Source organism: Merops nubicus, unplaced genomic scaffold (genome assembly GCF_000691845.1).
Source record: "Merops nubicus isolate BGI_N331 unplaced genomic scaffold, ASM69184v1 scaffold2958, whole genome shotgun sequence".
Taxonomy (NCBI): Eukaryota; Metazoa; Chordata; class Aves; order Coraciiformes; family Meropidae; genus Merops; species Merops nubicus.
The window spans coordinates 1,232-27,958 of NW_008626148.1; the positions used below are offsets into that span (position 1 = coordinate 1,232).

Sequence of the window (26,727 nt, forward strand, 5' to 3'; positions counted from 1 at the left end):
ATCACCTTCATATAGAACTTTAAATATTCCTGTGACTTCTCATGTTGTCTTAGAGAATACCTTTGCTCTTAAGGTGTCCGTTGACACATTTTATTGTGATGGAAGCTTTGCTTACAGTCGATACACCATATTTTGTGAGTAGTAACCACTGTAACTGATTATGTTGTTGACTGCTGTTACAAAGTAAATGTTTGCAAAACTTACCAAAACCTATTTTTTAGCTTCTGAAACAGAGTTAATTTCTGGTGGATCCGATAAACAAGTCATTCTTTGGGAACTGAATGGAACTGGAACGTGGAACAATCAGGTAAGCAGGAATAACCTCTTCTTAAAGGTCCACCCCATTTTCTCATATACCACAAATTATCTGTTTTGTCTGTATTTCTTACTCTTCTTAGTATTACTTCGTTCTGCCTTGACTATTGAACCCTGTGTATGTCTCCTTCAGATTGTTAATTTACTATCCATACTGTAAAATGTGAGGTGAAAAAAGGGAGTATGGTATAAAAGAGCTTTCAGAATGAACTGAAATTCAGACTCCAATCTTTAACTTTTTATCTAACTTTTAAAATCTTACTCTTTAGGTATTGGTTTTTGAGTGGCTGTGTAGGTAACCCATCTCATGGGCTTTCTCAAACCAGATTAGAGTTGCCATTTTAAAATCCATGAGCAGGCATTCTAGAGGGCAGTGCATCTAGGTTGATGGGGGGAATATTCTTAGAAATAAATAATTTCTGATCCTGATCTAATGTCAGCTATTTAAATTAATACATACTTACTTGTCTTTTTAAAATACTATGTATTTATTTAAAATAATTTAGATATTTCTTTACTAACCTTTTCCAATGACGTGGTGCATAGCCTTATGGCAAAAGAATATGGCTAAATGTGCACACTTTAATGACAGTTCTAACTAGTGTAAATTCTTGAAAACAAAGTTCTGTATCACATCAGTCAAAAATTCTTACTGGGGCCTACCAAACTATATTTTTGAAAGAAATGTCAGAGGTGTTTCTGACAAAATTTGGATAAATGCTAGATGGTTTCTGGTTGCATCATTAAAAGCTGCTTGTTTTGCGCTTTGTGTTTATGAGGAACAGATTACAAACTGAATCACTGGTATTCATTCATTAAGAAAGTAGGTACTTAAGTCTGAATGGAGAGATTTTGGGATGTTGGTGTTTTCAAGGAGTAAAAAGGTGTTTTAGTGTGTGAGAACACACTGAACTTTGCTGCTAGAATTGCTGTAGCTGCTACTTATTCCATTGTGCTCTCTGCTCTGTCTCCTTCACTGAGGTTCTCCAAAGTTTTATGAGATGTTCCTTAGGCAAGACGTTCTTAAGGCAAGAGAAGGAGAAGGAAGGAAGGAAAACTACTTTTCCTAACTTCTCTGCTACCTCCAGCTTTCCTCAAGGAATGGTGAGGTTTGTATAGTATACACAGGAGGATTTAATTCTGTTCAGCTTTGAACAAAATCTTACCAAATTAATGGTCATTACTGCGACGTCCTCTCTGTTTTCCTGGAATATGCTGTAACCTAGGCATAGCTTGGCAGATGCTCTGCTATTGAAGGTGTACACCTTGTTTTCAGTATTAAGTTATTTTGGTTCTTCAAATGGCTTTAAAAATTCTCTCAGATAAGTTAGGAGAATTAATTTTATTTGTTTGTCTAACTTTGGAAAACTTTCTGGTGTGATCAGCTTGTGGGAAGCATTCCTCTCAAAGGCCATGATGATGCTGTTTGTGCTGTGGATGCTGTCTACCAGTCAGATGAACCTGATTTAAATCTGCTAATAGCTTCTGCAGCTTCTGACTCCACTGTGAGAATCTGGTCTCGGCATGGCTCAGAAGGTAACTTTTTTAACACTGGGGACTACATACTGGCTTAATGAAAGTGATTAATGCTTATCCATTGAAGTACTTTGCTAAATGTTGACATATGTAATGCAACTACATGGATTTATCTTTGAACTTTGATATATCAAACCACTATATTGCTCTTCGCAAGCTGAGGGCTATACTAGTTCAACTGCTTTGGGTCAGTTTTTCTTCTGCAGAGAGTGATTTTTCTATGTTTTTAATCAGTGATGTGTTGGCTGAATTTACTTTTTTCTTTTTAATATGTATTCAGAACGATAATCATAGAATAGCTGGGGTTGGAAGGCACCTTAAAGATCATCCAGTACCCTCCCATTAGACCCCATAGGGTGCAGGGCCCCATACAACCTGATCTTGAGCACATCCAAGTATGGAACATCCACGGCTTCTATGGGAAACCTGTGCCAGTGTCTAGCCACCATCATGGTGAAGAACTTCCTTACATCTAATGTAAATCTACACTCTTCCCCTTTGAAGCCATTACCCCATGTCCTATCACTACAAGCCCTTGTGAAACGTCCCTCCCCAGCTTTCTTGTAGGCCCCGGTCATATGCTGAAAGGCTGTAGTAAGGTCTCCCCAGAGCCTTCTCTTCTCCAGGCCAAACAAGCCCAACTCTCTCAGCCTGTTCTCACAGGAGAGGTGCTCCAGCCCTCTGATCATTTTTGTGGTGCTCGTCTGGACCTGCTCCAAAGGTCCGTGTCCTTCTTGCGCTTGGAACTCCAGAGCTGGATGCAGTTGGGGTCACACCAGAGCAGGTCAGAGGGGCAGAATCACCTCCCTTGAGCTGCTGGCTGTGGTTCTTTTCATAATCTGAACCATCATTTTGCCCTGTAATGTGGGAGCACACTAGGGGGGTGTGCGAAGTAAAATTACTTAGTAAAATGATTGATGCTGGCATTAGAAGGGTGAGGTTAAACTACTCACTTTTTTGTTAGTATTGGCTTCAGTCCAATGAAGGGTGGGATAATAGGATCTTGACCTTCTGGTGAACTAGGCCCTTATGTGGACACATGGAAGAACAGCCCTTTGAAATATGTAAGAAATATAGTGTGGGTATTCTAGGTTTAAAGTATTATTTACCATTTGAGTTGTACTGGCTGCATCTCTCAAGCTATTTTCTTCCTTACCTGGTGTACTTGAGTATTTTGCCTTGCCCTGCCCACATGAGAGAAATAGGTGGGAGTAGCCCATCTTCAGTCCCATGTTCTGGAAGGCATTTCTCATGCTCCTAAAAGAACACCACAAAGTCCTGTCCTTTCTTTTTTGTCTTGGTGTTCTGGGTTCCAGTGGTGGAAGGACCAATTCTGCTTCTGTAGAGAGGGTTTTTCACCTACCCTGTTTGATCTTACTAGTTTACCAGTTTAACCACTTCTAGGATCTTGGGAGTGTTTGCAGGAAGGCTGATTTTTCTTTTTTTTTTTTACTCATCTTGCCCTTGTAAGAAATTGGTTCAGTTTTAGCTTCCTGTGCAGTGAATGCTGTTGCCACAGGATATAATTTGCAATATTTATAGCTTTTGATGTGTTACCACAGTGAAGCTGCACAACTTTAATACTCAGTGGAGGACAGTGACTTATCTTCTAACTCAGCCAACTCTGGATTAATTTGTGTGGCCCCACAGAAGATAACATTATTATTTAGGCTTCTGAAAAAAAGTAGACATTTTTAAGCTCCTTAAACTAAAATTGAATGGGAAATTTTAGCTACATAATGTAGTAGGCAATGACAGTGTGACTGTGATGCTTAGGATGAATAAGAGCAGTGCTGTCTGGTTTTGTTTTCCAGCTAAATGCGTTGAAATTCTGCAGTTTGGAAATGGATTTGTTATGGATGTCTGCTTATCCTTCTTGCCTGGCAGCAATGGTAAGTACAGCTGCACATCTTGAATATCAATGCAGGAAACGTAAAAGCTAAGAAATCCCCTGAATAAATTTTCATTTGACCAACTCCAGACCCTTGTGCTGTATTTTTTGGTTTTTATGGAATCAACCTGAGCTGCTGCTTATATCTGGAGTTTCACTGAACTGTTCTTAGCAATTAGAAAAACACTGGCTGATTAGTGTGTCTTCAAAATGATGCTCAGATGGAGTTCTTTAGTTGAACTCCTGAGACAGAATGCTTAAGATGGGGGCAACAGGGCTGTGCGCGGGCTAAGATGATGCTCTTAGTTTCTCCCATTCCTTGTGATGCTGCTGTGTATGTTTGTTCTTGTTGATTGGATTGAAGGGCAAAATTCAGAAAAAGAATCTGCAAGCCTGCATCAAAAATTGCAAATTAGTGAGTAGCTTTTATCACCCATTCAGTCTTAAATATGAAAAAATTGAGATGCTGAACAAGTTTAACCTCACTGTTCAGTGTGGTTCGTACAGTTTTCTATTGATGTAAAATGTTCAGGGTTTGTAGCTTGCCACAGACATGTTCTTCTGTTGCATACCTGTAGGAGCTTCATATTTTGAGAAAGCCTGGACATACCCTCAAGCTCTATACATACCTTGAGTTCGGTTTGTGTTTACATACCGTTAGAACCTCTCACCTGCATGGAGAAGTGCCAGGCTCCCAAGAAGAAAATTACTACAGTTTCTTACTGTATCTAGAATTTTCAGCTGGTTGGTGCATCTGTTCCATGCTATTGTGTTGCTTGCTTGTATGCCTCCAGAGCACATATACAGAAGCTTATTTTATTTTTTGGCTTGTGATAATTCTGGGAGATACAAAAACTATCAAAATGTGTTGTCCCATTTGGAAATGCTAATACCTGTTTCCAGTGTGTCTGATATCAAAAGCAGCTTCTGCACCACTAAAGAACTTTAAACCCCTCTCTCTATTTTTTCCTGTAAACATACTAACAGCTGGTTGTTGAGATGAAGAAAAAAGGCTTGAGGGTAGATTAGAATAATTATCTCCAGTGTGAATTTTTGTTAGAAGTGAAGTGTTTGCAGCACCAGTTCAATGAGTATAAATTTTATATTGCAAAACAATAGATTATTTCTTCACTTATCATACTGTATAGGTAAGAAATTCTCTGTAACACTCTAGAGTAGTGCATCTATTTAACCTTGAAATCATGTATGTAAGAGAAGTAACCATTCATCTTGGAAAAACCTTAAATGAAGATTATTATATTAATTCTTAAAACTAAATGCTTCTGAAACCAAAATTGCTTGGAGGGCTTGAAGCTCTTTTAAATGGTGGAATAGCAAGCATTTTGTTTTGCTGTGAAAATCTCACAGGGGCCCTAAAACCCAATGTTGCTTGAAGTTGCATTTGGAGCAGGACAATCCTTTATTATGGCCTCTTCCAATCCCAATTCAAATCAGTTGCCCAAAACAACACAGTGCTCACAAACTGAAAAGGAATACTTTTCTGAAGAACTGAAACTGTTTTCAAATGAGAAATTATTTGCGTGGGTTTTGCATTGAAATTAAAAAGACAACCTATGCATTTATGTTTTTAATGTCAGTTTCAAAATTAATGATCTGTGCTGCTAAAATTGTCAAGAAACAGTTTAAAGTTTGAACCATAAATGTATGATTAGAAATCTTTCCCCTAGAAATCTACAAAGGGCTTTTAATCTATCATGGCCATGTTCTGTGTTTTCTCCCTAAACCTGACAGTCCATACAATGGAACTGTTCTCGTTCGGAGGAATATGAACACATTTGAATAGATCTGAAATCTAAATAAAATAGCTTAAAATATATTATTAAAAAATCTCACTCCTGTTCATTTTATCGGAAACATTAATCTATAATGGCAATTTGGAATTTTAATTAACTTAAGGGAAAAACTATCTATAATAGCGTTAGAAGAGTTGCTCTGGAATCTTTCTGAAGGCTGTGTTGGGAGCTGTATTAAGATTTAAAGAAACCTCATGTGGACAATCTGCAGTCAGGATTTAAATACAGAATTGCATTTCTGAAAGTCATGTATTGTTCTCCTAAACGAGAAGTATTTACAGTAACCTCGTAATTTCACCAAGCAAAGAAATTTAAAGCTCACATTGCAAATTAAAACACCCATTACATATGAATCAATTTTCAAAACACATTGAAGTTCATGATGCCTAGTATTTTAACTGGTTGTCCTTGAAAATAAATGGTTTAAGAAAAGACAAAGTTAAGAAACATTTTTGTGAGGAAGTCAGATGGAGAAAGCCAATAGGCTACTCATAAAAACATGAACAACGATTTGCAGCTGGAGTAGAGCTTAAGCACTTACCTGGCAGCCTCTTAGTTAAGGAGTTCATTGTTTTCTGAGTTTTGAAGAAAAGCTTTGTACTGGTTTGGTTGGTTGATTGCTCTTTGCCTTGTAGTGTTTGCAGAAACTGCTTCTAAAGTGCTAGGAACAGGATTTACTGTTTTGGAGATCTTGCTCAGCTCTTTTGTCATATAGTGTGGTTCTTCCTATGACCCTCGTAACTGTGGTGCCATAGCTTGGCCTCTGACAAACAAAAATTATCTCCTCAGAACTGAACTGCAACAAGTGAAAAAGCAGGTGAATGTGAAGAGGCTTTGGTGATCACACTGCCCCCATTGCAATTAGACCACAGTTTCTAACTCTTTTTTTCCTATTTTGTTTGCATGACTTAACCAGGTCCAGATTTTAATACACTAGAGCAGTTGTGTGAAAAACTATGTACTGGTCTGGTTTTGCCAGTTAAATACTCAATAGAACTTTTGAGTGAAAGCTTCTGCATTTGTCCAATAGAGCAACTAGATCATAATTCTTCTTTTATTTTGATGAGTCGAACTTCTATTCTATTGAATAAGGTTGTCATTACTGCAAAGGCCCATAAAATGTATTTCTTGGCAAAAGATGATACGTGCTCCAAGAATATTTATTGTATTGTATTTTGTGGGGAAAAAAACCTCTCACTCTTGCCCTGTTTCTGCGGACCTGAAGACCGGGTCTTCTTTCAGAACAGCTCACTACCTCAGGTCCAAAGCAGTCTGGTTTTGGCCCTGTAGGAGGCCAAAAGGAGGAGACAGAGTTGAGATGGTATTTAGAGGTTGGAGAGAAGAAGCATGTGGTGGAGGTGTAAATGTGGAATGTGACTTAGAAGTGTGAGAGGAGCAGCAGATATCTAGGCACAGATTTGGTACAGGCAGAAAGAGGAAATTAGCACAGAGCATAAATTTACTATGAGTATTCAGTTTGGTGGGTTTTTTTAATAGCAACAATAAAAATAATTTTAACTCTAAAGGCACGACAATTTTTTTTTTTAAATGAAGTAGTTGATTTTAGTGAAATTTAGTATTTTGTTCTCTATCCAGACTTGAGAGATGCAAATGTGTAGTCCTGATAACTTACTTCTTCATAGTTTAATTAATTCCTTTTTTGTTTGCTATTTCAGTCCTTAGCAGTACTACATAATTATGACCCAAAAAAGCATGGAGTAAGGATTAACTATTTTTCCCCATCATCTTCTGTGGGAAAGATAAACTAAAACTGCCTAACTTCTCTTATTTTCCCCTTAGACATAACTTTGATTCAACAGATATGCGTTTTTTGCACACTTTCTAGATAGCTTGTGGCAGTGAACACTCCTTAAAACTTGAGTAGGTGAATAGTAATGTTACTTGTTTTTATATCCTTGTGTACAGCGTGTGGTGGTCTGCCTTGTTTTTGTCTGTCTCTTTATTTGCTGTGAAGTAATTATGCTACCTCCATCTGTGTACTTAGTTCAGTTCATTTAGGGCTTGAACTGTATTAGTGCCAAGGAATTTTGTTTTACTGCTTTCTCTTTTTGTATTTGGAGCAAATGCCTGTTGCTAATAATTAACGTAAACATGATTAATTAAAAATCCTGAATGCTTGAACATCCTACAGGTACAGGAGTTTGAAGGAGACTGCTTTTCACCATCTTAAGTATTTATAGGTTTTATTTATGTGCCAAAATAACTTGTGAGTTTTGTGTTCTTGAAATACTGGCTTATCTCGAACAACACTAGGTCTCTAATTTAGAAAACATAAAGTGTTATCATACTTACCTGTCTGTATTAATATATTTATTGATCCTAGATTTATTTTTATGCTATTTGCATAACTTTTAAAATCCTAGAATATTAGATTTTTTAACTTCAGTCATGAAACCTTTTTTCTTCTTTCTAGTACCAGTACTGGCTTGTGGTGGTGATGACTGCAAAATACATTTATTTGTACAGCAGAATGGCCAGGTAACTAGTTCCTGTCTCTTGCTCAGAACATTACTCACCTCTTCTGTTTCTTTTTTTTCTATATGCAATGCTGATTTTTTTTTTTTAAGTTCTTTGTTAGTAACAACTATCAGTCTCTAGATGACAATCACATACAACTACCTCATGTAAGATAGTTAATTTTTTTAGGTAACGGTGAAATGTACATATAGAGAGGTGAAGTTTGATTCAGTGCATAGAAGTGTTAATTTTTTCTTATTTTTTCCCTGTTTGAAGATAGCCTGTGCTTCTGTTCTCACTGAGGTAAAATAGCTGCAGCTGTCCTCCTTCACCAAGTGTGCATGGATCAAGTGGTTCTTATGGAAATTATGTTACTTTCCAACTATAAATTCTTACAATAAGACTGATATGATTTCTGCCTGTGGAATTCTGTGTTTGTGCCTAAGTATGCCCTTTGGCTGAAAGCTTCTGAATGTTGAAAGAAATGTTTGAAGGAGCGTCTGATCTTCTGAAAGCACACACAGTTTTCCTGTATTATTTGGAAGCTGTAGCTATCTTTTAGTTTTTCATGAAGTTAAATGTTCCTTTGGAGTGCTACAAAGAAATTCTGCTCTCTCTTGCATCTGTTCAGAAGTTTTGTTAGACTCTAAAGCATGCCTTGAGTGACTCTTTTTCAAAACAGAAATCAATGTCTCTTCTTTCTATTACTCACTTAAAATATGCCCTCAAACCACAAACGCTGCCCCATGATGCATCAATGAACCTGCCATTCAGAAACCCCCGTTGAAGCTAACATATGTAGGAACCACTTTTCTGGATTTGTTTTGGCACAGTCCCCTTAGAGACTAGAGAATAAATACTCCTTTTTGAGAGAGATAGAAGCTACTTTATAGATAGCTTTGCCTGTTCATGCTGCAACAGACAATAATAAGATTTCTTTGTTCTTGTTGCCCATGAAGTAAACAGTTCATAATTTATTTGCTGTATTCAGTGATTTCTTGACCACTAAGCAGGAAAGAAGGGTTGCTTTCTAGTTTATTTATTTTTAGAAGGCAAGAAAGTTGCTTTCTTTTTTAATTTTTTTTTCCCTACGTAGATCATGAGTTAAATCAGTTTAAAGACATTCTTTTGGAATTAGCAATGGCAGAATGACATTCATGGTTCTCTGAGTGCTATAGAAAGACTTTCACGTCAGAGGTTGTATAGTTGGATCTTCCTCAGTCAAAATCTGGAACTTGTTTTCTTGTATGGTCCAATAGAACAAATGATACTACAGTTTGACTGCGAGAATGATCAGAGATCCACAGCTTATTTTGCCAGTTTTAAACCAAACTTCTCAGTACTACAGCAATCTTAGCTATTCTTAAATGCAGTGTGTAGAGAGTGGAGGAAGGTAATTGGAATAAACGAGTTCAGTCTTCAGCTTCATAAGCAAATTTTTGGTACTGTCCTTTTTTTTGGCTGTAGGAAACTAATCGCAGAAGGGCTGAGGAATTTCCTCTTATTTTCCATGTGTTATTTTTCATACATTTTCCTTCAGTTTTAGGAAGCATTTTCACCAGCTGTCCTGGCAGAGCTGGGGTTCAGAGTTTCTCTTTTTTAAGTCAAGTGGGACTTCTGGTTGGTATGTCTCTCTTTTAACTATGCAGGTTGTACAGACCTCAAGGAGAAGAGCCTAGATTAGATCCCCTGTGGAGCAGAAGTACCTGTGTAGTGCATTGCAGCTGTTAACAGAATGAAAGCATCCTTGTGAGCCTTCTGATGTAAATTCCTTCCTGGCTGCTGAAGGGAGGTTCTCCAGTTTGGTCAGGTTCGCTCAGATCTGCTGATGCCTTGTTATAGCTCCTCTTGTACTTTTAGGGGTATTTGAAGGAAATGTTAGTGTTGCCTTGTCATTTTTCACAAGAACTTCATGTAGAAACATGATTAGAATCTAAACTTCTGCATCGTTCTCTTAACTGATGAGGGCCTGTAGCACTCACCTTTTAATTGTGATTCTTGTAAACATCTTCCTTTAGTTAATGTCCTTTTAAAAAAGTTTGTATGAACCCCAAGATAGAATGGAAGTTCATAACAGGGCATTCTGATGAAACGTGGAGGGCACGGTGACACTCTGAGGGAGGATGAGGCATCTTTAGTTAGCTGGTAAAGGCTGTTGTTTGGTGCACTCTTATTTATTCATACAAACTGCTTGGTTTTTGAAATTGAGTGGACAAGCTTCAAGTCCTTTAAGACTCTCTGCCCATAGATCTCATACTTTGTTAAGCACTAGAGAGAAAATGATCTCTTGCTTTTCTGAGTTCTTGAAGGAGGATATTGATTTGTAGAAGTAGCTGGGGAAAAATCTTTCAGAAACCATTCTGTGTCTTGCTGCTTCAGCTATTACAGGCCTATGGAGGGGAAGTAAACCAGAAGATCAAAACAGAGCTTTAAAGCAAAACATCTCTATGTTGAGTTTGGTTTCTGTGAGAATTTGCAGTGCATGTTTGAGTGTGTTTTCCCTAAATAATTTGGCCTGATTGAAAAGTGGAATAAGAGATTGAAAGATAATTAGGGCTCTAATTCTGCAAGATTAACAGCTGGATAGAGGACAGATATTACACCTAGTGTCCAGTGGAGAAAAACTGAGAGGATTTGGACCTCTCTTACCTTATGTGGGAGTTGCCAAATTTGCCAACCAGTACTACCATCCTGGTCCTGAAGGGCATGTACCAAAAGTGTGGGCAGAGTTAGTTGTGCAGAACGTGCTGACAGACAACTGGACTTCATTAGTTCTGCTACCTACAGAACAGCTTTATTCCTTGCCTGAAAGAAAAGAGACTGGATTTCTGCTACATAAAAGTGTTCAGAGATTAACTAAGAGGCCTGGGAAAGCCTGTGAAGTAGGGGACTTAAACCATGACTCCTTGCTAGATTCAGCTCTTGGTAGTGTAACTTCCAGAGCACCAAGAGGAAAACTGAAGTAAAAGAGAAAACTGAGTCTATAGAAACAAAATCTGTAAAAATGAGAGGAATGACAGCTCAAAATACTTGCAAATATAACCTTGGCAATAATAAACTGAATAGTTTATAATAGTGACTGTGCATCTGCAAGAATCTTTAAATTGATGCAGTTTTAGAAGAGAATACATCTGAAGAAACTGTGATTCAGAAGACATGAACTTAAAAGAAAACAGCAAAATCGATACAAGAAACTCAAGTAGAGGTCATAAGAACAACAGTGCTCCTTGCTCAGTTTCCGTGGACAATCTTTATTTTTATAGGAAACAGTATCTTGAAAGTTTTGAGTGAGTGCTTTTTCTGTCCACAAAAATCTGCATGCTTGACTTAGGGCTAAATAGTGCCTGTAGCCCTATTTGGGAAGTGAATGAGAAACCCAGGGTAGTATTAATAACCTCAAAGTAATTAGTTTTACTCTCTAAAGAGAAAACAAATGTTTGCTTTTCTTAATGGTTCTCTTTGATGTGAGAAGATGAGGATAATTTAAAAAAATCCAACACCTTGAAATTAAAAATTATTAGATGCACATGTAGATTAATATTAAAGTCAAGTTTCAGGAGATATGCACACTGTACAAGATAAAAGGAACCATAAAAGACAAGAATGTTACCAACAGTTCAGCCTGAAACAATCTTTCAGTTGGGAATAATTTTACCACCTAACCTTGGTGAATGTAAAATACAGAGCATTGTGTCAAAGATCATATAAATGAATGAATAAATAGGTGGTTTATCTATTATCTGAAATATGGACTGCTAAGAAGATTTTTTTGATGTATTGCCAGAAACACATAGCCTTCAGAAGAACCTTCAGGTCACTGTTTGTTCTTGCTTTCTGGGTTGTTCCTGCCTGTATGTACACATAACTAGTGGGGCAGGTAACATAAACGTCTGTCTGGAATGCCGCGTCCAGAGGTGCCAGTGCGTGCAGAAGTGACAAGCCAAACCAGGCTTACGTCTCTCTGAGAACATACTCTTAATAAAGGCCAAAACTTCCTGATCTGGAGTTTCTGTTAAGCCGCTCAGCTCATGTATCTTGTATACATATCATTCTGCAACATTAAGAATGCAAATGTAGAACAAGGAGAAGCTGAGTAGTGTTTTTTTGGTGGGAAGGTGATTTGGGGGAATACCCAGGAAAGTATGGACCAAAGCAATGAGGCATTGATTTCTGACTATGTTTAGATAGCTGTAAAATTATTTGGTTGAGTTACCATTGCTGACTATCTTCCCTTAAAGCTGAAGACAGAGATTTTGAGAGAGTCTTTCTTATGTTGCTTATGTTCTTATGTGTTGCATTTTTTTTTTTTAAATTATTTTATTTTTTATTACAGGTAGGAGAAGAGAACTCAGTTGCAGTCTTGTACTGACAGCAAAGACTGTCATTTAGTCTTAACTCCTAGAAGGCCTAAGAAAGGGATGTAGCAATACAAGAAATTATGTGATAGTTAGTTATTTGTACTAAACTACACAAATATTTTAGCTGTAATGTTTATTTTGAACATTTTGACTCAACTTGGGATCAAAAAACCTTATGGAAGTAGGGATTTTCCCATGCAAAGAGAAATAGAAATTGTTTAGATTTTAATTAAACAGTAAACACTTATATATCTTATGAATAAAAATATACTACTAATGAAAGTTCTTATCAGGAAGTCTGGACTACATTTGCATTCCTTGATTTATGCCTTCCTTGCAAACTTAGTCAATAAACTTTAACATAAGGCATATTTCTGGCCACATAAATGATTCTTAGCAATAGTATTATATTGCGAAGTACTTATTTCAAAAGTTCAAAACAACTATCTCTGATTTTACACTGGATTTTACCTATATTCATTTTCCACATCACCTGCAGTTGCAACTGCACTACTTCACACATGTAATATAAATTATTTATTATGTTATACCTACATTATGTTGTTCTTTGTGTACCCCATAAGCCTAATAAATTTAAAAAAAATTCAGCTATACTATAGAGAGACTGTAGCCTCTTGAAGGTGAGCACCTTAAATTCTTTTTCCTGCTCATTTATGGAAAGTGACATAGTGTGACGTGTTCACCCAGTGGTGGCAAAACCAAAAGGGTCTGTTTGCAATCTGTCAATAAATTACAGTACTTAGTGATAGCTTATTTTTCCAATTTCAAATAATGAAAGCTGTAAACATAAAAGAGTTAAATGCAAAGCTAATTTCTCATATGTGCATGGTAATTAAGTGCATTTCTGTGATGTAACAGGAAGTTTTTATTCAGTTTCAGAAAACATTGTTACTCCCTGGTCATGAAGATTGGATAAGAGGCGTTGAATGGGCAGTCTGTGGTCAGTATGACAGATGAATAAAGTAGAACACTCGTTTAGTGACAGTGCTGCTGTTTTCCCCCTCCAACAAATGCTTTTGATGCATTGTAGGTCTTGTGATTGTGAATTTTTTTCTGAGATGGTAGTACAAACATTTGGAAAAAAGGTACAACTTAATGTCCTGTTAAAATCACTGAACCTACGCTACAGTTATATTGTAGTTACCAAAGTTATGGCTACAGGAGGATTGGTAGAGGACGCTCATACCTTGTGTCTGCATGCTTCATTTTGTCTGTCTTCTAGTATGTTTACCTGACTCATAGCTAAAACAGATAAGAGTTTCAGCAATATGCCATTTTCAGTAGGCAAATGTCTATATCTGTGTGAGGGCAAGTTCGCTGCTTTTTCAAAGGGGGGAAGTAGGGGGAAATAGTACTTTTATCCTCCCTCCCTCCTCTTTTTTTTTTTGGTAAGAATAGTAGATTAAGAGAAGAATTTCTTCAGATGTTAACTAATTAATAGTTTTTGCAATGACAAAAAGAAAATAGAAGGAATTAGAGGATGCTACAGTCTTGAGAAAGAAAAGCAGGAATGGAATTATTGAAGAGTTTTGAGGCTTGCAGCACTTTTAGAGTGAAGGCCACAGGTAATAAGGAAGTATATGTACAATATGTACAGTACTTACAATGTCTTCCATTTCTTATAAACAGAAAAATGTCCATAGTCAGTGTGTTCTACACTGGTGGAGAGTTTGAAATGGGCAAGTAAGCTGATGTTGCAATAAACCAAGAATTTATGATACTATGCTCAAAAGGAAAAATTAGGATACTGCTGTAGTATGTTTGGAAAGATGGTAGGTTAGTCACGGCAGTGGTTGCAAGAAAAACACACCTCCAGTTATCTTTTGTTTTGTTATGTTTTATTTCAAACCAATAGGTGAAAACCTTTTCTTAGCAAGCTGTGCTCAGGATTGTTTGATAAGAATCTGGAAAGTATGTACAAAATCAAAGCAAATGCCAGACACTGAAGATGATTCTATAAGACTGAAAGAGAATGTTTTCACTCTCAAAGGTAGGTAACAGCTGTAAAATTTTCTTGCACAACTTCACTTGTGTATCTGTGCTTTCAGGGTGGCTAACAAGGTAGTTATGATTAATCTGTTTTGTTTCTTCTATTAAAAAAATCTGAGACCAGTTTGACTGCATTATTTTTATTCAGCTGTTAGAAAAAGTGGAGTTACTGTTTTAGTGACTATGTAAAGTTAATTATGTGTAACAAAAAAATGGTAAAGGAGTGAGAGAACTCAATATCAACCTGCATTGTTACATGTATTGCAGATGCAGAGCATAGTCATGAGATCTATTTGTCTGTGGGAGGTAAGCTGTTGTGCAGTCCTCCTCCAGCTTAATAACATGCCTTTAATTTTCTTCTGAATTCAGGGCATTAGGAGATGCTACTGTTAGTTAAACCTTAGAAAAATACTGTGTATAACAGAGATGTGCAGGCTTACACATGTTCAGTGTCAATAGCCTATTGAGATATCCAGGGATGATGAAAGCAGTTGATATTTTTTTTTCACTGAAGATATCACAATTTACTTGCACTTTCTTGGCTTTTAGAAAGAAATGTGGTTTTCTCTGGTTTGTGATAGATACTGACACAACATATGCGATTACTTTGGAATCTGTGTTGGCTGGTCATGAAAACTGGGTGTATGCAGTTCACTGGCAACCTTCATTTTCCAAAGGTAAAAAGATACCAAGCACTTAGCGGTTATGTTAAGTGCTGTATACGGTCACCTGGCTTTGTATTTTGTTTGTGTGTTCAGTTTTCAGTGTGGACTATGGAAATGTTTAAACTCTGCAAATGATGTTTTATAAGCAAATGAATGTTTTGGCTGAATGTGCCACAGCAGGACATCTTAAGACACATGCTCTACCTGTCATCACGTATTGCATGATGCTCCCTCTTACCTGTGTTTTGTTTAAAAAATGAAATAAAATAACTGAGCTGTACTGGCTTTATTGTAATTGATTTGCTGTTTGTGGAATAAAAAACAGTTTAATTGGTATGAATTTGAAACATCTGTTCTTTGGAAGGTCAGCATTAACTAAAGGTCACGCCTTCTTTTTCCTGGACTAGAAATGAACAAATAGGAACATTCAGGAGATTAATCTTCAGTCATCCATATGTTAATATAATATGCCAGGGATTCCTTGAATATCACTTTTCTTTAGCTAGCATGTACCTTTAAGGCATTACTGCAGACTCGCTTTGAAAAAATATGTTATTTACAGTTTAATTTTGCATCACGTCCTAGTCTTCTATCTTTCTTTTTAAATCCTTAAATTCTGACAGCTTCGTTTGTGGTACTGATTTGCTGATGTGTGTCTGCCTGGAGTGGAACAGAAGGACATTCTTGATTTGACATGCTTGCATCATCAGAATGCTCTTGTCTATTTGTATTGGCAAAGGTGCCTTTTTTTCTGAGATGTTTTAGAGTAACCGATGGCAGGTGACTTCACCAGTACAAAGCACAGCTTTTTTCCAGTATATATGCAACACTTGAACAATAGAGTGCAATTAGAATGTCAAAATATGTGTAGTTAAGGACACAAGACTTACTTGAAATATCTTAGTTATCTATTCTTTCACTTTTTTTTTTTAAACACTAATAAAAGATATTGCCTGTTAGAGCAAGGTTTAGACGAAAGGCAAGCAAGCATTGCACTGCAGTCTGAAAAACTGTCCTGATAGACCATGGAGTTTTCCAGGTGTCTGACATCATGCTTCTACCTGCTGATGTTCTGTGGCCTGCCCAGTCTTTTGTTCTCCAAAATTAGATTTTCTTCTTCAGCAGAGGCAGAAGTTTGGTGTGACATAAGATCCTGCCTTAAGAGATGCCCACCGTTGTCTCTAGTCTCAGAAAAGATTCCACAGCACTTCTGGGAGTTTCCCAACTGGGTGATGAACCAGTTCCCTCTTTTCCATTCTGTCTGTGTTGGGTGGTTATCTGGGGAGTGCTTCACTGCATTTTGGGGAGCAGTCCTTATTGCTGTGTGTATTACAAGGTGTTAGAGTCTATTGAATTCCATAACAGATCTAACTATTTGGAAAAAAATACAGTGAATACTGGAATAGAAATTATTTAAACTGACAATCTCTCTGTAAAAACTGACTTAAGGAACAGGCTGTGAACTGCTCTGCAGTCTCTCTGCGAAGCTCTTTCCTGCCGAAGAACACTTGTTTCAGTGTCAGTTTGGAGTGAATAAACAGTAGAACACGGTTGTTCTCATGGAGGTGTTTCACATTTCCTTTGAGAGATTATGGCTGAAAAATACACCATCTCCTAATGAACACCCAGTAAGAATGTAGAGCCTGTTAAATCTGGCACTCAAGTCCTTCATTGCTCATCTCTGACTCTGAACCATTTTCTTAGTGTGTTTGGATTCTGTATGACCAAATTCTTTTAGAAAGTATTCTCCTGGGGTGTAGGGTAACCGTTCTCCTTCTACTGTAGATGGCAGCATGCAACAACCAATGAGGATATTGTCTGCATCAATGGACAAAACTGTGATCATCTGGGAACCTGATAAGGAGTCTGGAGTCTGGCTAGAACAGGCAAGTGTCAGTCTCTCACAAAACGTACTGTATCCAAGTTGTATTTCCACCATCATGTGTGTACTGGGGGTAACAAAAACTATAAAATGCTGGGAGAGGGCGGCAAAAGCATTTTCTTGCAAAAATACTCATTCTGATGCTGTGTTGCAGGTAAAACTACATTTTCCAAAAATTATGTGATGCAGTATGATTTTTATTGCTTGTTTGCTTTTTTATTACAATATTGGGGAATTTCTGAGGGGAATTTATGCTCATATTCAAAGTATAGCAAGCTAGGTGCTGAATAGTAACACCCACTGTGTTCTGGTAAGAAGAGGAAGAAACCATCCTGAATTATTTGTACTTGATCCCTGTGGGAACCTGCACCCAAGCAGTTACTACAGAGCAGCTGACATGCAATTCACAAACGTCGTTTTACTCTCAGTAACTTGTTCATGGGCTGTGTCATTAGAGTTTTTCTTCCCTTTGAGCTGGATACTCATGTTGTACTACAATATTTTGAATGCTGTTCTAATGGGGATCAGCCTAAATAAACAAATGGTACAACCAAATTTATCTAGTGCTTTGGTAGATGTCTTTGTTTTCAGTTGACCTGCTTTTTCAAATTGCAATAGTTCAGCTGAAATTGTTTGTGTTGGGTTATGCCAACCATTGTTTATGGTCTTTCCTGCCACAAAGAAAGTTCTAATTCTCTCTTGGGAGAAAAAAGAGAATTACAGTAGGTGGATTTATTTCTTCCTCTGTTCCTTTGAAAAGTGCTAAATTTACAAGCATCTAAAAATCAGTTGTGCAGTCAAGCTTGTTGCAAGTTGTTACTCTTTCTTTGTATGTTCCATTTGCAAATGTGAAGCTTGAAGTTCGAATGAGACATTTTAACTGCAACAATCCTATTTTTTGCATTGAGAGAGGGAAATCTAAGCTGGAGGCCTGCAAGGAGGAAGGCTGCAAGGGGAACATCCTAGTTTCTCTCTCTTCCAATTTGGTATGATGAACAAGAAGTCTTCACAAAATGGTGCACCTGCTCAGAGGTGAGACTAGGATTCTGCCTCTAGCATGGTGTATCGAAGTCACTTCCATGTGAGCAGTATTTTTTGGAATGAGTGCTAATAAAATGGACATACTGGTCCATGCTGTCATTTGGAATGAGGTATTGGTTAATTTCATTGTGATCTTAAAAGCAGCTGCGTAGTAGTGGGGGAATTGTTTAGAGTTCAGTGTGAAAGGAATTGTGTTCTTATCTCTTGAATAGCACTTGAAAATGTAACTTTAATAATCTAATGTAATTAAAAACTTGGAAGGCCACTAGAGCAACTATAATGCCTCTGTGTGTGCACACATGCATGCACACAAAATATGCCACAGGAGGAGTGTGGAGCAAGTTGCAGAGATTCATGGAGAAAGAGGGACGTGGACATATGATAGTGAATATTGGTAATCAAGAAAAAAAGAATGGTGAACCACTTTTCCTTTGAACCTTTTTTAAATCTTGTGCAACAGAGAACAGGAAAGCACCAGATGACAAGACACTGTTGCATCCAACAGCCTGGACTGAAACATAGATTTTGTTCTCATCTCATCTAGTGTAGTGTTGGCTTTCCCCTGGGTGATTGAACAAGATCCTGTTCTGAGGGGTTTAAAGGGAGGTTTCATTAAAGTGGCATGCAGCTTTAATTCCCGTGACATTTTAGTGCTTAACTTCGCAATTAAAATATTCTTGAAATGTGTTTTGTGTGTAATGTGAACTGTTGCCTACAGCTAATTTTTCATCTCATGAGACTTGGATGAGTTTATGTGAATGGAAAACTGTTTTCATGGATATTTCACTTCTGATCGTTAATTCAGGTGCGGGTAGGTGAAGTGGGTGGCAACACCCTTGGATTTTTTGACTGCCAGTTTAGTCCAGATGGTTCAATGATCATTGCTCATGCTTTTCATGGAGCACTACACCTTTGGAAACAGGATGAAGTTAATAAGGTAAGTTGGCCTTTATTAGTAGTAGTAGTACTTAAAAGAATTACACTTATATGTCTCTTGAGGTAAGTTCTGTTGTTAATAGAAAAGTGTAACAGTACAATTTACAATAAATGATTAAAATAGTCCTTCTCAGAATATAACATTCTATAGGAGTCTTGCTACTGCAGGAGTTTGCAATCTCCCAGGCTCTAAAACCTGTTTCTTCCCTGTGAGAACCATAAAGTCAGTGGAATAGACTGAACTCCTTTGTGGTTGTACTTTGTTCAGAAGTGGCAGCTGGACCAAAACCACAAGTTTCCTTTAGATTGGAGCAATACATCAATATTTGTGTCTCTTTGGCCAGTCTGAGTTCTAATAATTTGCTGTGTTTAAATGTCTTTTTTTTTTTTTCTTAATAAGGATGCTGATACTGTTCTTTTGGTTAGAATATGCCATTCAGTCAATTGGAAACTTCTTCAACCTGAAAACTTGCTTCTTTCGTGACTGTTTTGACAGAAAGAGTGGACTCCAGAAGTTGTGATTTCAGGACATTTTAACAGTGTTGAAGATGTAAAGTGGGACCCAGAAGGAGAGTTTATCATCAGTGTTGGTGCTGATCAAACTACTAGACTCTTCGCTCCATGGAAAAGAAAACAAGAGACAGAGGTACAATATACAAAATTTTGTGAACTTTTTAAAGAGGGCTTGTCTGTTCTGACATCAGAATAAGTCACCTGAGTGTCACTTATATGCTGAATTTCCCCAAGCCTTGATCTGTTCAAAACTGCTTGTGTAAATGCCTGGTTTGGTCATTCAGTATGTGCTGTTTTCACTTTAAAAATACTGGTGACAGGAGTTTTTAGCAATCACATAACATGACTATTGTTTGTTTAATCCTGAGTTACCTTCATTAAGTGTTCTTCCAGAGTCTTAAAAACCAGGCTGTGTAGTAACTCAGGAGGAGGAATATATGGCAGATTCTAATAACCATCTGTTGTCCTTTTTTAATCCTTGGCTAACCACTGCTGCAGGTAATCACGGAGAACCTCAACCGTGGCTTTGTTTTTTTACACAAGTTTAATCTAAGCTAAGTTCTCACCATATATTTTTACACTATTTTGTGTGATTGTGACTGTTTTACCAGAATGATTATCTGAACTGCATGAGTGCAGCTGGTATCCTGTACTAGCAATTTTTCAGGAAGAATTATTCCTGAATAACTTGATGTGTCTCAAAATAAGTCTAAATTTTGGTGTGGGAAACCCTCCCCATGAACGCAGAAGCTCCTGTTCCTAGTTGCTGATGCATTTTCCTCATCTACAAATACATCTTTCTGTGGTAGTACTGTACTAATGTTTCATTCAGGTAACTGGCAAAAACTAGACAGATTGAAAGGCTCATGTAAGGCCCTGTGCAAGCTGTGCTGTTAGCTGTAGGAGGCAAAGTGTGGCTATTAACTGTCTCATCAAAGCTTCTGTAGTGTAGACCAGCACAGGATGTCTCCTGTTTTTGGGAGAGTGAATTTGGTAGCAGTTCCTTGATTTCCCTATTCCAGGCCACGTAGAAGTTGTGGCAGCTACCACTCAAGTGCTAAGCTTTGCCTTGTGTTGTAGGAAGAGCACCTCCAGTTTCCTTCCCTTTCTCTTCCTCCAGTCTCCTATCTGGAGGGTAGACAGGTCTATGGAAAAGATAGCATGTTGGATTTGACATCTGGAAACAAAGTCCAGGACTAGCATGGATGGAAGTTGGCACCATTCCAAGGAGTAGTCAATATAGTGTTCTCTGCCACATAGAGCAGTACCACTCTTCATTGTTATGCTGCTTGCTAAATTTTTATCTTATTTTCTGAAAGAATTGAGCTTTCTATGATTTACCTGTAGAGCTGTTCCTGCTGTCCCTGAAACTTCTTACTTAATTGATTTAGCAGAATGATTGCAGCCTTCATATCTAAGTTTGGTGTGAATTCCTGTACTTCCCCTTCCTCCTCTGATGCAGAGCAGCCACCTGCCTGGTTGGACCAGTCCAAGTGGTGTCAACACCTTGTTGCTGAATGGGGTGTGGGAGACAGCTCTGGTGTCCTGTCGGTGGGCAAGGTGGAGGGCTGAGATAAAAGTGGGTCATTGGAAGGGATGTGTTCAGGACTTCTGAGCCCTGCAAGCCAGGTGCTTTGTTCTGCTCCTCATAAACTTAGATAACAGGATAAACTCACACTGAATTTAGCACCTGAAGAATTACAACAGGTGACATCTGATGTTTGTCTTAACAAGATGGTTCTGTGAATAGTTGGTATTACAGCTCAATATTCATGTTTTTCCTCTATAAAACCAGAACTGCTAAATGCAGATAATTATCCCTTCTCAAAGTCTCAATTCTGATATAGAGAGTTCAAATATCAGGAATTAGGGTAACAATCAGCTTCAACTTGTCATGCAGATTCGCACCCTGATGTTTTTGGAGGAAGCTCATTGCATGAGCTCTTACAGCCCTCTCTCTGTCTGTTTTGAGGTTTGGGATTTGGGTGTTTTTTTTTTGTGGTGGGTTTTTTTTTGGTTGGTTGGCTTTTTTTGTGTTCCTATATGTACTGTGTTTTAAAGTATGCAAAGAAGCCTAGTGAAGGGTAAGAAAGTTTTATGGCAGTGTTTGCTTGTTTAGTTTTTGTTTTCAAAAAATTAATACTTCTTTCTCATTGGAAATTAATCAAAGCTCTTACAAAAACATAAAATTTTGTAGGATCTCTCAAATCCCATCCAGGTTTTATCAGAACCTTCCATGTTTGAAATTGAAATTTTAGTGTGATATAGGTAGTTTGCAGTCAACATAATGGCTTTCCTTATGTGTTTGCATGACAGCTGGTATAATGTAAATTCTGTTTTGGGTGCAGTTTTCCATGTATTGTAATACTGAAGTAAATTAATTCTAATTGATGCAATTAATTCCGCTAGCTGTTAACTCAAAAGTGCACACTGATTGTTCCAACTGAAGTATCATGTAAGACTAGTAGCAAATGACACTTACTAGAAATCTTTTCCTGAAAGTGTATTTGCTAGAAATCAAGGGTTTGCTTTTTTTTTTTTTTTTTTTTTTTTCTCCAAGAATCAATTTTTTCATGTGTAGAATAAATTAGTTTTGGAAAAGCAATTAAAATAATGAATTTTTTTTTTTGCTAATTTTCTTTGCTTAGTGTGACTTATATAAAACTAACTTGTCTCTCTAATTTCTGGTTAGCTGCTAATCCTGGTTTTCTTGGATTAATACTAGAAGTGTGGATATGAATATATTTGCAGATGTTTTTCCTATAAGAAGCTATTTTGGTTTTGTCAGCTTTTTATAAAGCTTCTATTAAATGGTCTCCCTAAAATAAGTATTTAAAGAAAGGGAGGGAAGTAGGAACCTGTAGCCTACTGACAGCAGTGCTGCTGTGCTTTGAGAAGGGCAGATGAAGGAAGCAAAGTAATTATCACTATCATTCTTAACTCTTTCAGAGCTAGTTTTGAAAGTAGTCAGTAGAGTACAATCCTCCTTTTGCTGAAGCAAGTGACGTCCTGCTCCTGACTGTCTAGCGTAGGGTTACAGTAAGTGCAGTGTACACTTAACACAGGTTGCAAACGGCAGCAAGTAAAGTATTAGTAATTTTTTGGAAGTCAGAATCTTGCCATGTGTTGTGAGTGCCTGTCTGTTCCTTAGGTGAGCTGGCACGAGCTTGCCAGGCCTCAGGTGCACGGGTACGACATGCGCTGCCTGGCCACGCTCGGCCGCTTCCAGTTCGTGTCGGGAGCAGATGAGAAGGTGCTCCGAGTTTTCCGGGCTCCCAGGAACTTCATAGAAAATTTCAGTAACATCACTGGTGTTCCAATGGAGAAGCTGTGCTCCCACGTAAGTGTGCTGAAGCAATGCTACGTGAAGATGGTCCTCCTTCACATAAATAAAATTAAAGCTTTAGAAAATGTCAAATTGCACTAAACTTCATAAAATATATTTTAATAGTTCTGAAACCTTAACCTTGCTTTTCCTTCCCCTTCTATTTGCTTCTATGGGTGTCGTTTCATACATATTTTTATGGTATTGTCTTATAAAACAATTGCATTTGAAACTGAACAAGACCTAGTGTCTGAAGATTGCGAAGAGTATGGGTAGATTTTAAATAAGTGAGACCAGGTAGGCTATGGTATACGCTTGGTGACTGGAAAGCAAACAATAAAGCCTGGGAATGTGCTGCTCCTTAATTTACATCTAGACAAGACTACTACACCCTTAATTATTGTTGTGTGGTGGTGGTTTTTTTAATTGATTGTTTTGGAAATAGCGTAAAGCTTTCGGCACTGTTAGCTGCTACATATAAATATTTATAAATATGTACTTGCTCATGCTTTGTTTCCTCTTGGCATTGGAAAATTTTCTCGAGACCTTTACATTCCAGTTCTTAGCTGTTGATAAGCATACCTTCCTACTGTGTGGAAAGATAAGATTGCAGAGTTGCTGTCCTTTGCTCCCCTTTTGCTTTAAGATCTAATTCTGGTTTTCACTGTTTTGTAGAGCAGCCCTCATTCAGGATAGTTGCCTCTGAACAGTGCCTTGCATCTTCTTTGAATTTCTGGCTCTAAAGCATTGTTTTCTGTGCAGCTTCAGAGGTGGATTAGCCTTTCCATTTCATGTAACAGTAGAAATATCTGAGAGAGAAATCGGGGCGGGGGGGGAGGGGTTGAGCAAGAAGTTATGTGAGTAGCTATTTAGTACTTTAATTCTGTAAGACTTTATAAGCAATTGCATTAATGTTATTATATGAATAACATTGTGCTTTTATAATGCTGGCAGATATCATTAATCTACTTTTATGTAGACTTTCCTTATCAGCTCTTCCTCTTAGTGCTGTTTTTTTGATCCATGATATCACGCAGTGTTTCTTGTGAGCTTTGCTTAAAGAGGAAGGCTTAATAAACTGTCATGATACAGGTACTCTTAAATAGCTTTATTGAAACTGTTTTCTGTGAATGCTTTTTCATTCAACTGGGTAAGCTTTTTCTTAATATAGCTCAAATGCCTTCCACCAAAAATACTGAAAACCAAAAAAGCCAGCTTTATATTCCGAAGGGATTGAATACGACATATACAATACAGTTCAAATCCATGGGATTGTATTATACTTTGGGTTATAATGAGGAACTCTTTGGTTTAGATGCCTTAGACTAGTGTATGTGTCACATGCATTTTTCTCATCAAATTATCAACATCTAAATAAATAACAAAATATTTTAAGCTATCACCTAAATTATCAATGCAGTTTTGTAAAAAAGGCTTTCTTTTAACTTTCCAGACACCATAAGGAAGGAATTTTATAGCTATTAAAATTAATATCTTTTTCAATTTCCACAGAACGCTCAAGTTCACTTACCCTGTTTAAATTTTGGCTTTTTCCCTTGTACCTTTATGGAAGTATTTTCTGTCTGATATGTGTTTCCTCTGTGCTGCTCCAAACAGCTGTGTACTCCAGCCACATCTCTGTGCTTGCATTGGGTTGTGTTTGAAGTTGTGGGCACAGACACTCACCCTCTGCCCTTTTCCAAAATGCTGCTTTGTTATTTCACCTTGGAACAGACTGTTTCCCGGTCCTGTTGTGTTAAAAACTGCAGTGCTCTCAGTTCAGTCATGGAACTGGGGAATGTCAGGTTGGAAGGGACCACAAGGATGATTTGGTCCAACCTGTCTTGGCAAAAGCATGGTTGAGACAAGATGGCCCAGCACCCTGTCCAGATGACTCTTAAAAGTGCTGTAGAATCCACCACTTCCCTGGGGAGATTATTCCAGTGGCTGATTGTTCTCGTTGTGAAAAATTTTCCTCTGGTGTCCCAGTCACAATCTCCCCAGGAGGAGTAACTTGCACCCATTTCCCCTCATCTTTCTCATGTGACTCCTTGTGTAACTGGAGCATCTATCTTCTTTGTAGCCACATTTTAAATACTGGAACATGGTGATAAGGTCTTCCCTAAGCTGTCTTTTTCTGAAGGCTGAACAAACCCAGTTCTGTCAACCTTTCCTCATATGGCGGCTTCCCAGTCCTTGGATAACTTTGTGGCCCATGTCTTGGCCCTCTCCAACCTGTCCACAATTTTTTTTTTTTTTTTTTTTTTTTGTAGCAGGGACCAAAACTGTGGACCCAGTATTCAAGGTGTGACCTCACAAGCACTAAGTGGAGTGGGTTAATGATGTTTTTAAATCTCTGCTGGTGATGCTTTTGTTGATGGAACCTGGCATCCTGTTGGCTTTCTTTGCCACAGCAGCAGCACACTGTTCACTCGTGTTGAGCTTGTGGTCCACCAGGACACCCAGGTCCTTTTCCATGGAGCTGCTCTCCAGCCAAGTAGATCCCAGTCTGCGCTACACTCGTGGATTATGTTTTCCCAGGTGCAAGACCTTACACTTGCCCTTGTTGAACTTCATCAGGTTCTTGTTAGCCCCCTCTTCCAGCCTGCCCAGGTCTTTCTGCAGGGTAGGTCTCAATTCCAAAGTGTTCACTTCCCCACTCAGTTTGGTACCGTCATCAGACTTAGTGAGGGTACACTTGATCCCCTCATCCAGCTCACTTGTGAAGATAATAAACAGACATTGGGATCAATATCAATCCCTGGGAGACCCCACTTGTGGCAGTTGCCAATTTGAAAAGGAGCCCTTTACCATCACCCTCTGGGTGTGGCCTGTCAGGCAGCTCCTCACCCACCACGCACACCACTTGTCTAGACTGTAACACATCAACTGGGGAAGAACCTGTGGGGAACTGTATCAGAAGCCTTGGAGAAATCCAGGTAGACAATGTCCACTGCTTGCCCTGCATCAACTGAGCAGGCCACTTTGTCAGAAGAGGTAATCAGGTTTGTCCAGGACGGCTTGCCCTTGGTGAATCTGTGCTGGTTTTTCCTAGTAGTATGCTTCAGTTGATTACTTACCATGTATATGCTAGAATAAATAAAATTGTGGAAGGAAAACCTTTAATTGGGGATTAAGATGCATGCTGTATAACAAAGTCCTTGAGCTGAGGCCTTGGAAAAGTTTTTGTTCTTTTTTTCCTTTTTTTTTCCTTCCCTGGCAGAGTACTGGTCTTTGTTTTGTCCAGGGAATGTTCTGGATGAGTTGGGAGCTTTTAAAGTGTCCCCCTTCACTTCTCTAGAAAAGTCACTCTTTTTATCACAGGGATTCATTTAACTGTGGCCTTTGAAATCTGAAGCTACATGAAAATCTGTGAGTAACTTTTTTTTTTCTCTTTTCTAAATTCAGCAATCATCTGATCTTCCAGAAGGTGCAACTGTGCCAGCTTTGGGATTATCCAATAAAGCTGTTTTTGAAGGTACAGCTAATGAGAAATAATGATGTTGCTGCTTCATGTGGAAACTTGTTTTTTTTTAATGATTGTTTTAGCATATGTCTTTTTGTTAGGTCTTTAAACTTGACTGCAAGTTTAGAATCTAGAAATAAAATTGTGCAATGTTCATTTCTCTGGTAGCATCTAAATATGCTACTTAAAGCACAAGAGAGAATCTCAGAGTAGAAAGGACCTCCAGGATCACCAAGTCCAACCTTCCTCCCAACATTCCCCTAACCACTAGACCATAGCCTCAAGTGCTATATCTGCTCATTTTTTGAACTCACGAGTCTCACCAGTGCCGAGTCCAGGGGCACGATCACCTCCCTGCTCCTGCTGGCCACACTATTTTTACAGGCCAGGGTGCTGTTGGCCTTCTTGGCCACCTGGGCACACTGCTGGCTCATGTTCAGCTGGCTCTCCACCAGCAATCCCGGGTCCCTTTCCTGCCAGGAACTTCCCAGCCACTC

The 26,727-nt window shown here is 38.2% G+C and overlaps 1 protein-coding gene across 1 annotated transcript in view; it reads left to right on the top strand.

Moving 5' to 3' along the window:
- Positions 1–221: 221 nt before the first annotated feature.
- The window catches only part of ELP2 (elongator acetyltransferase complex subunit 2), a gene marked incomplete at its 5' end in the record, with an annotated part of 40,237 nt that continues 13,731 nt past the window's right edge, over positions 222–26,727 (top strand). Inside the window, 12 exons of the mRNA XM_008945882.1 lie at positions 222–307; positions 1,701–1,851; positions 3,666–3,743; positions 7,991–8,055; positions 13,287–13,353; positions 14,269–14,403; positions 14,984–15,079; positions 16,853–16,953; positions 18,796–18,927; positions 19,423–19,572; positions 22,591–22,779; positions 26,173–26,242. Coding sequence (XP_008944130.1) covers positions 222–307; positions 1,701–1,851; positions 3,666–3,743; positions 7,991–8,055; positions 13,287–13,353; positions 14,269–14,403; positions 14,984–15,079; positions 16,853–16,953; positions 18,796–18,927; positions 19,423–19,572; positions 22,591–22,779; positions 26,173–26,242 — 1,320 coding nt within the window. The remainder of the gene's footprint in view (positions 308–1,700; positions 1,852–3,665; positions 3,744–7,990; positions 8,056–13,286; positions 13,354–14,268; positions 14,404–14,983; positions 15,080–16,852; positions 16,954–18,795; positions 18,928–19,422; positions 19,573–22,590; positions 22,780–26,172; positions 26,243–26,727) is intronic.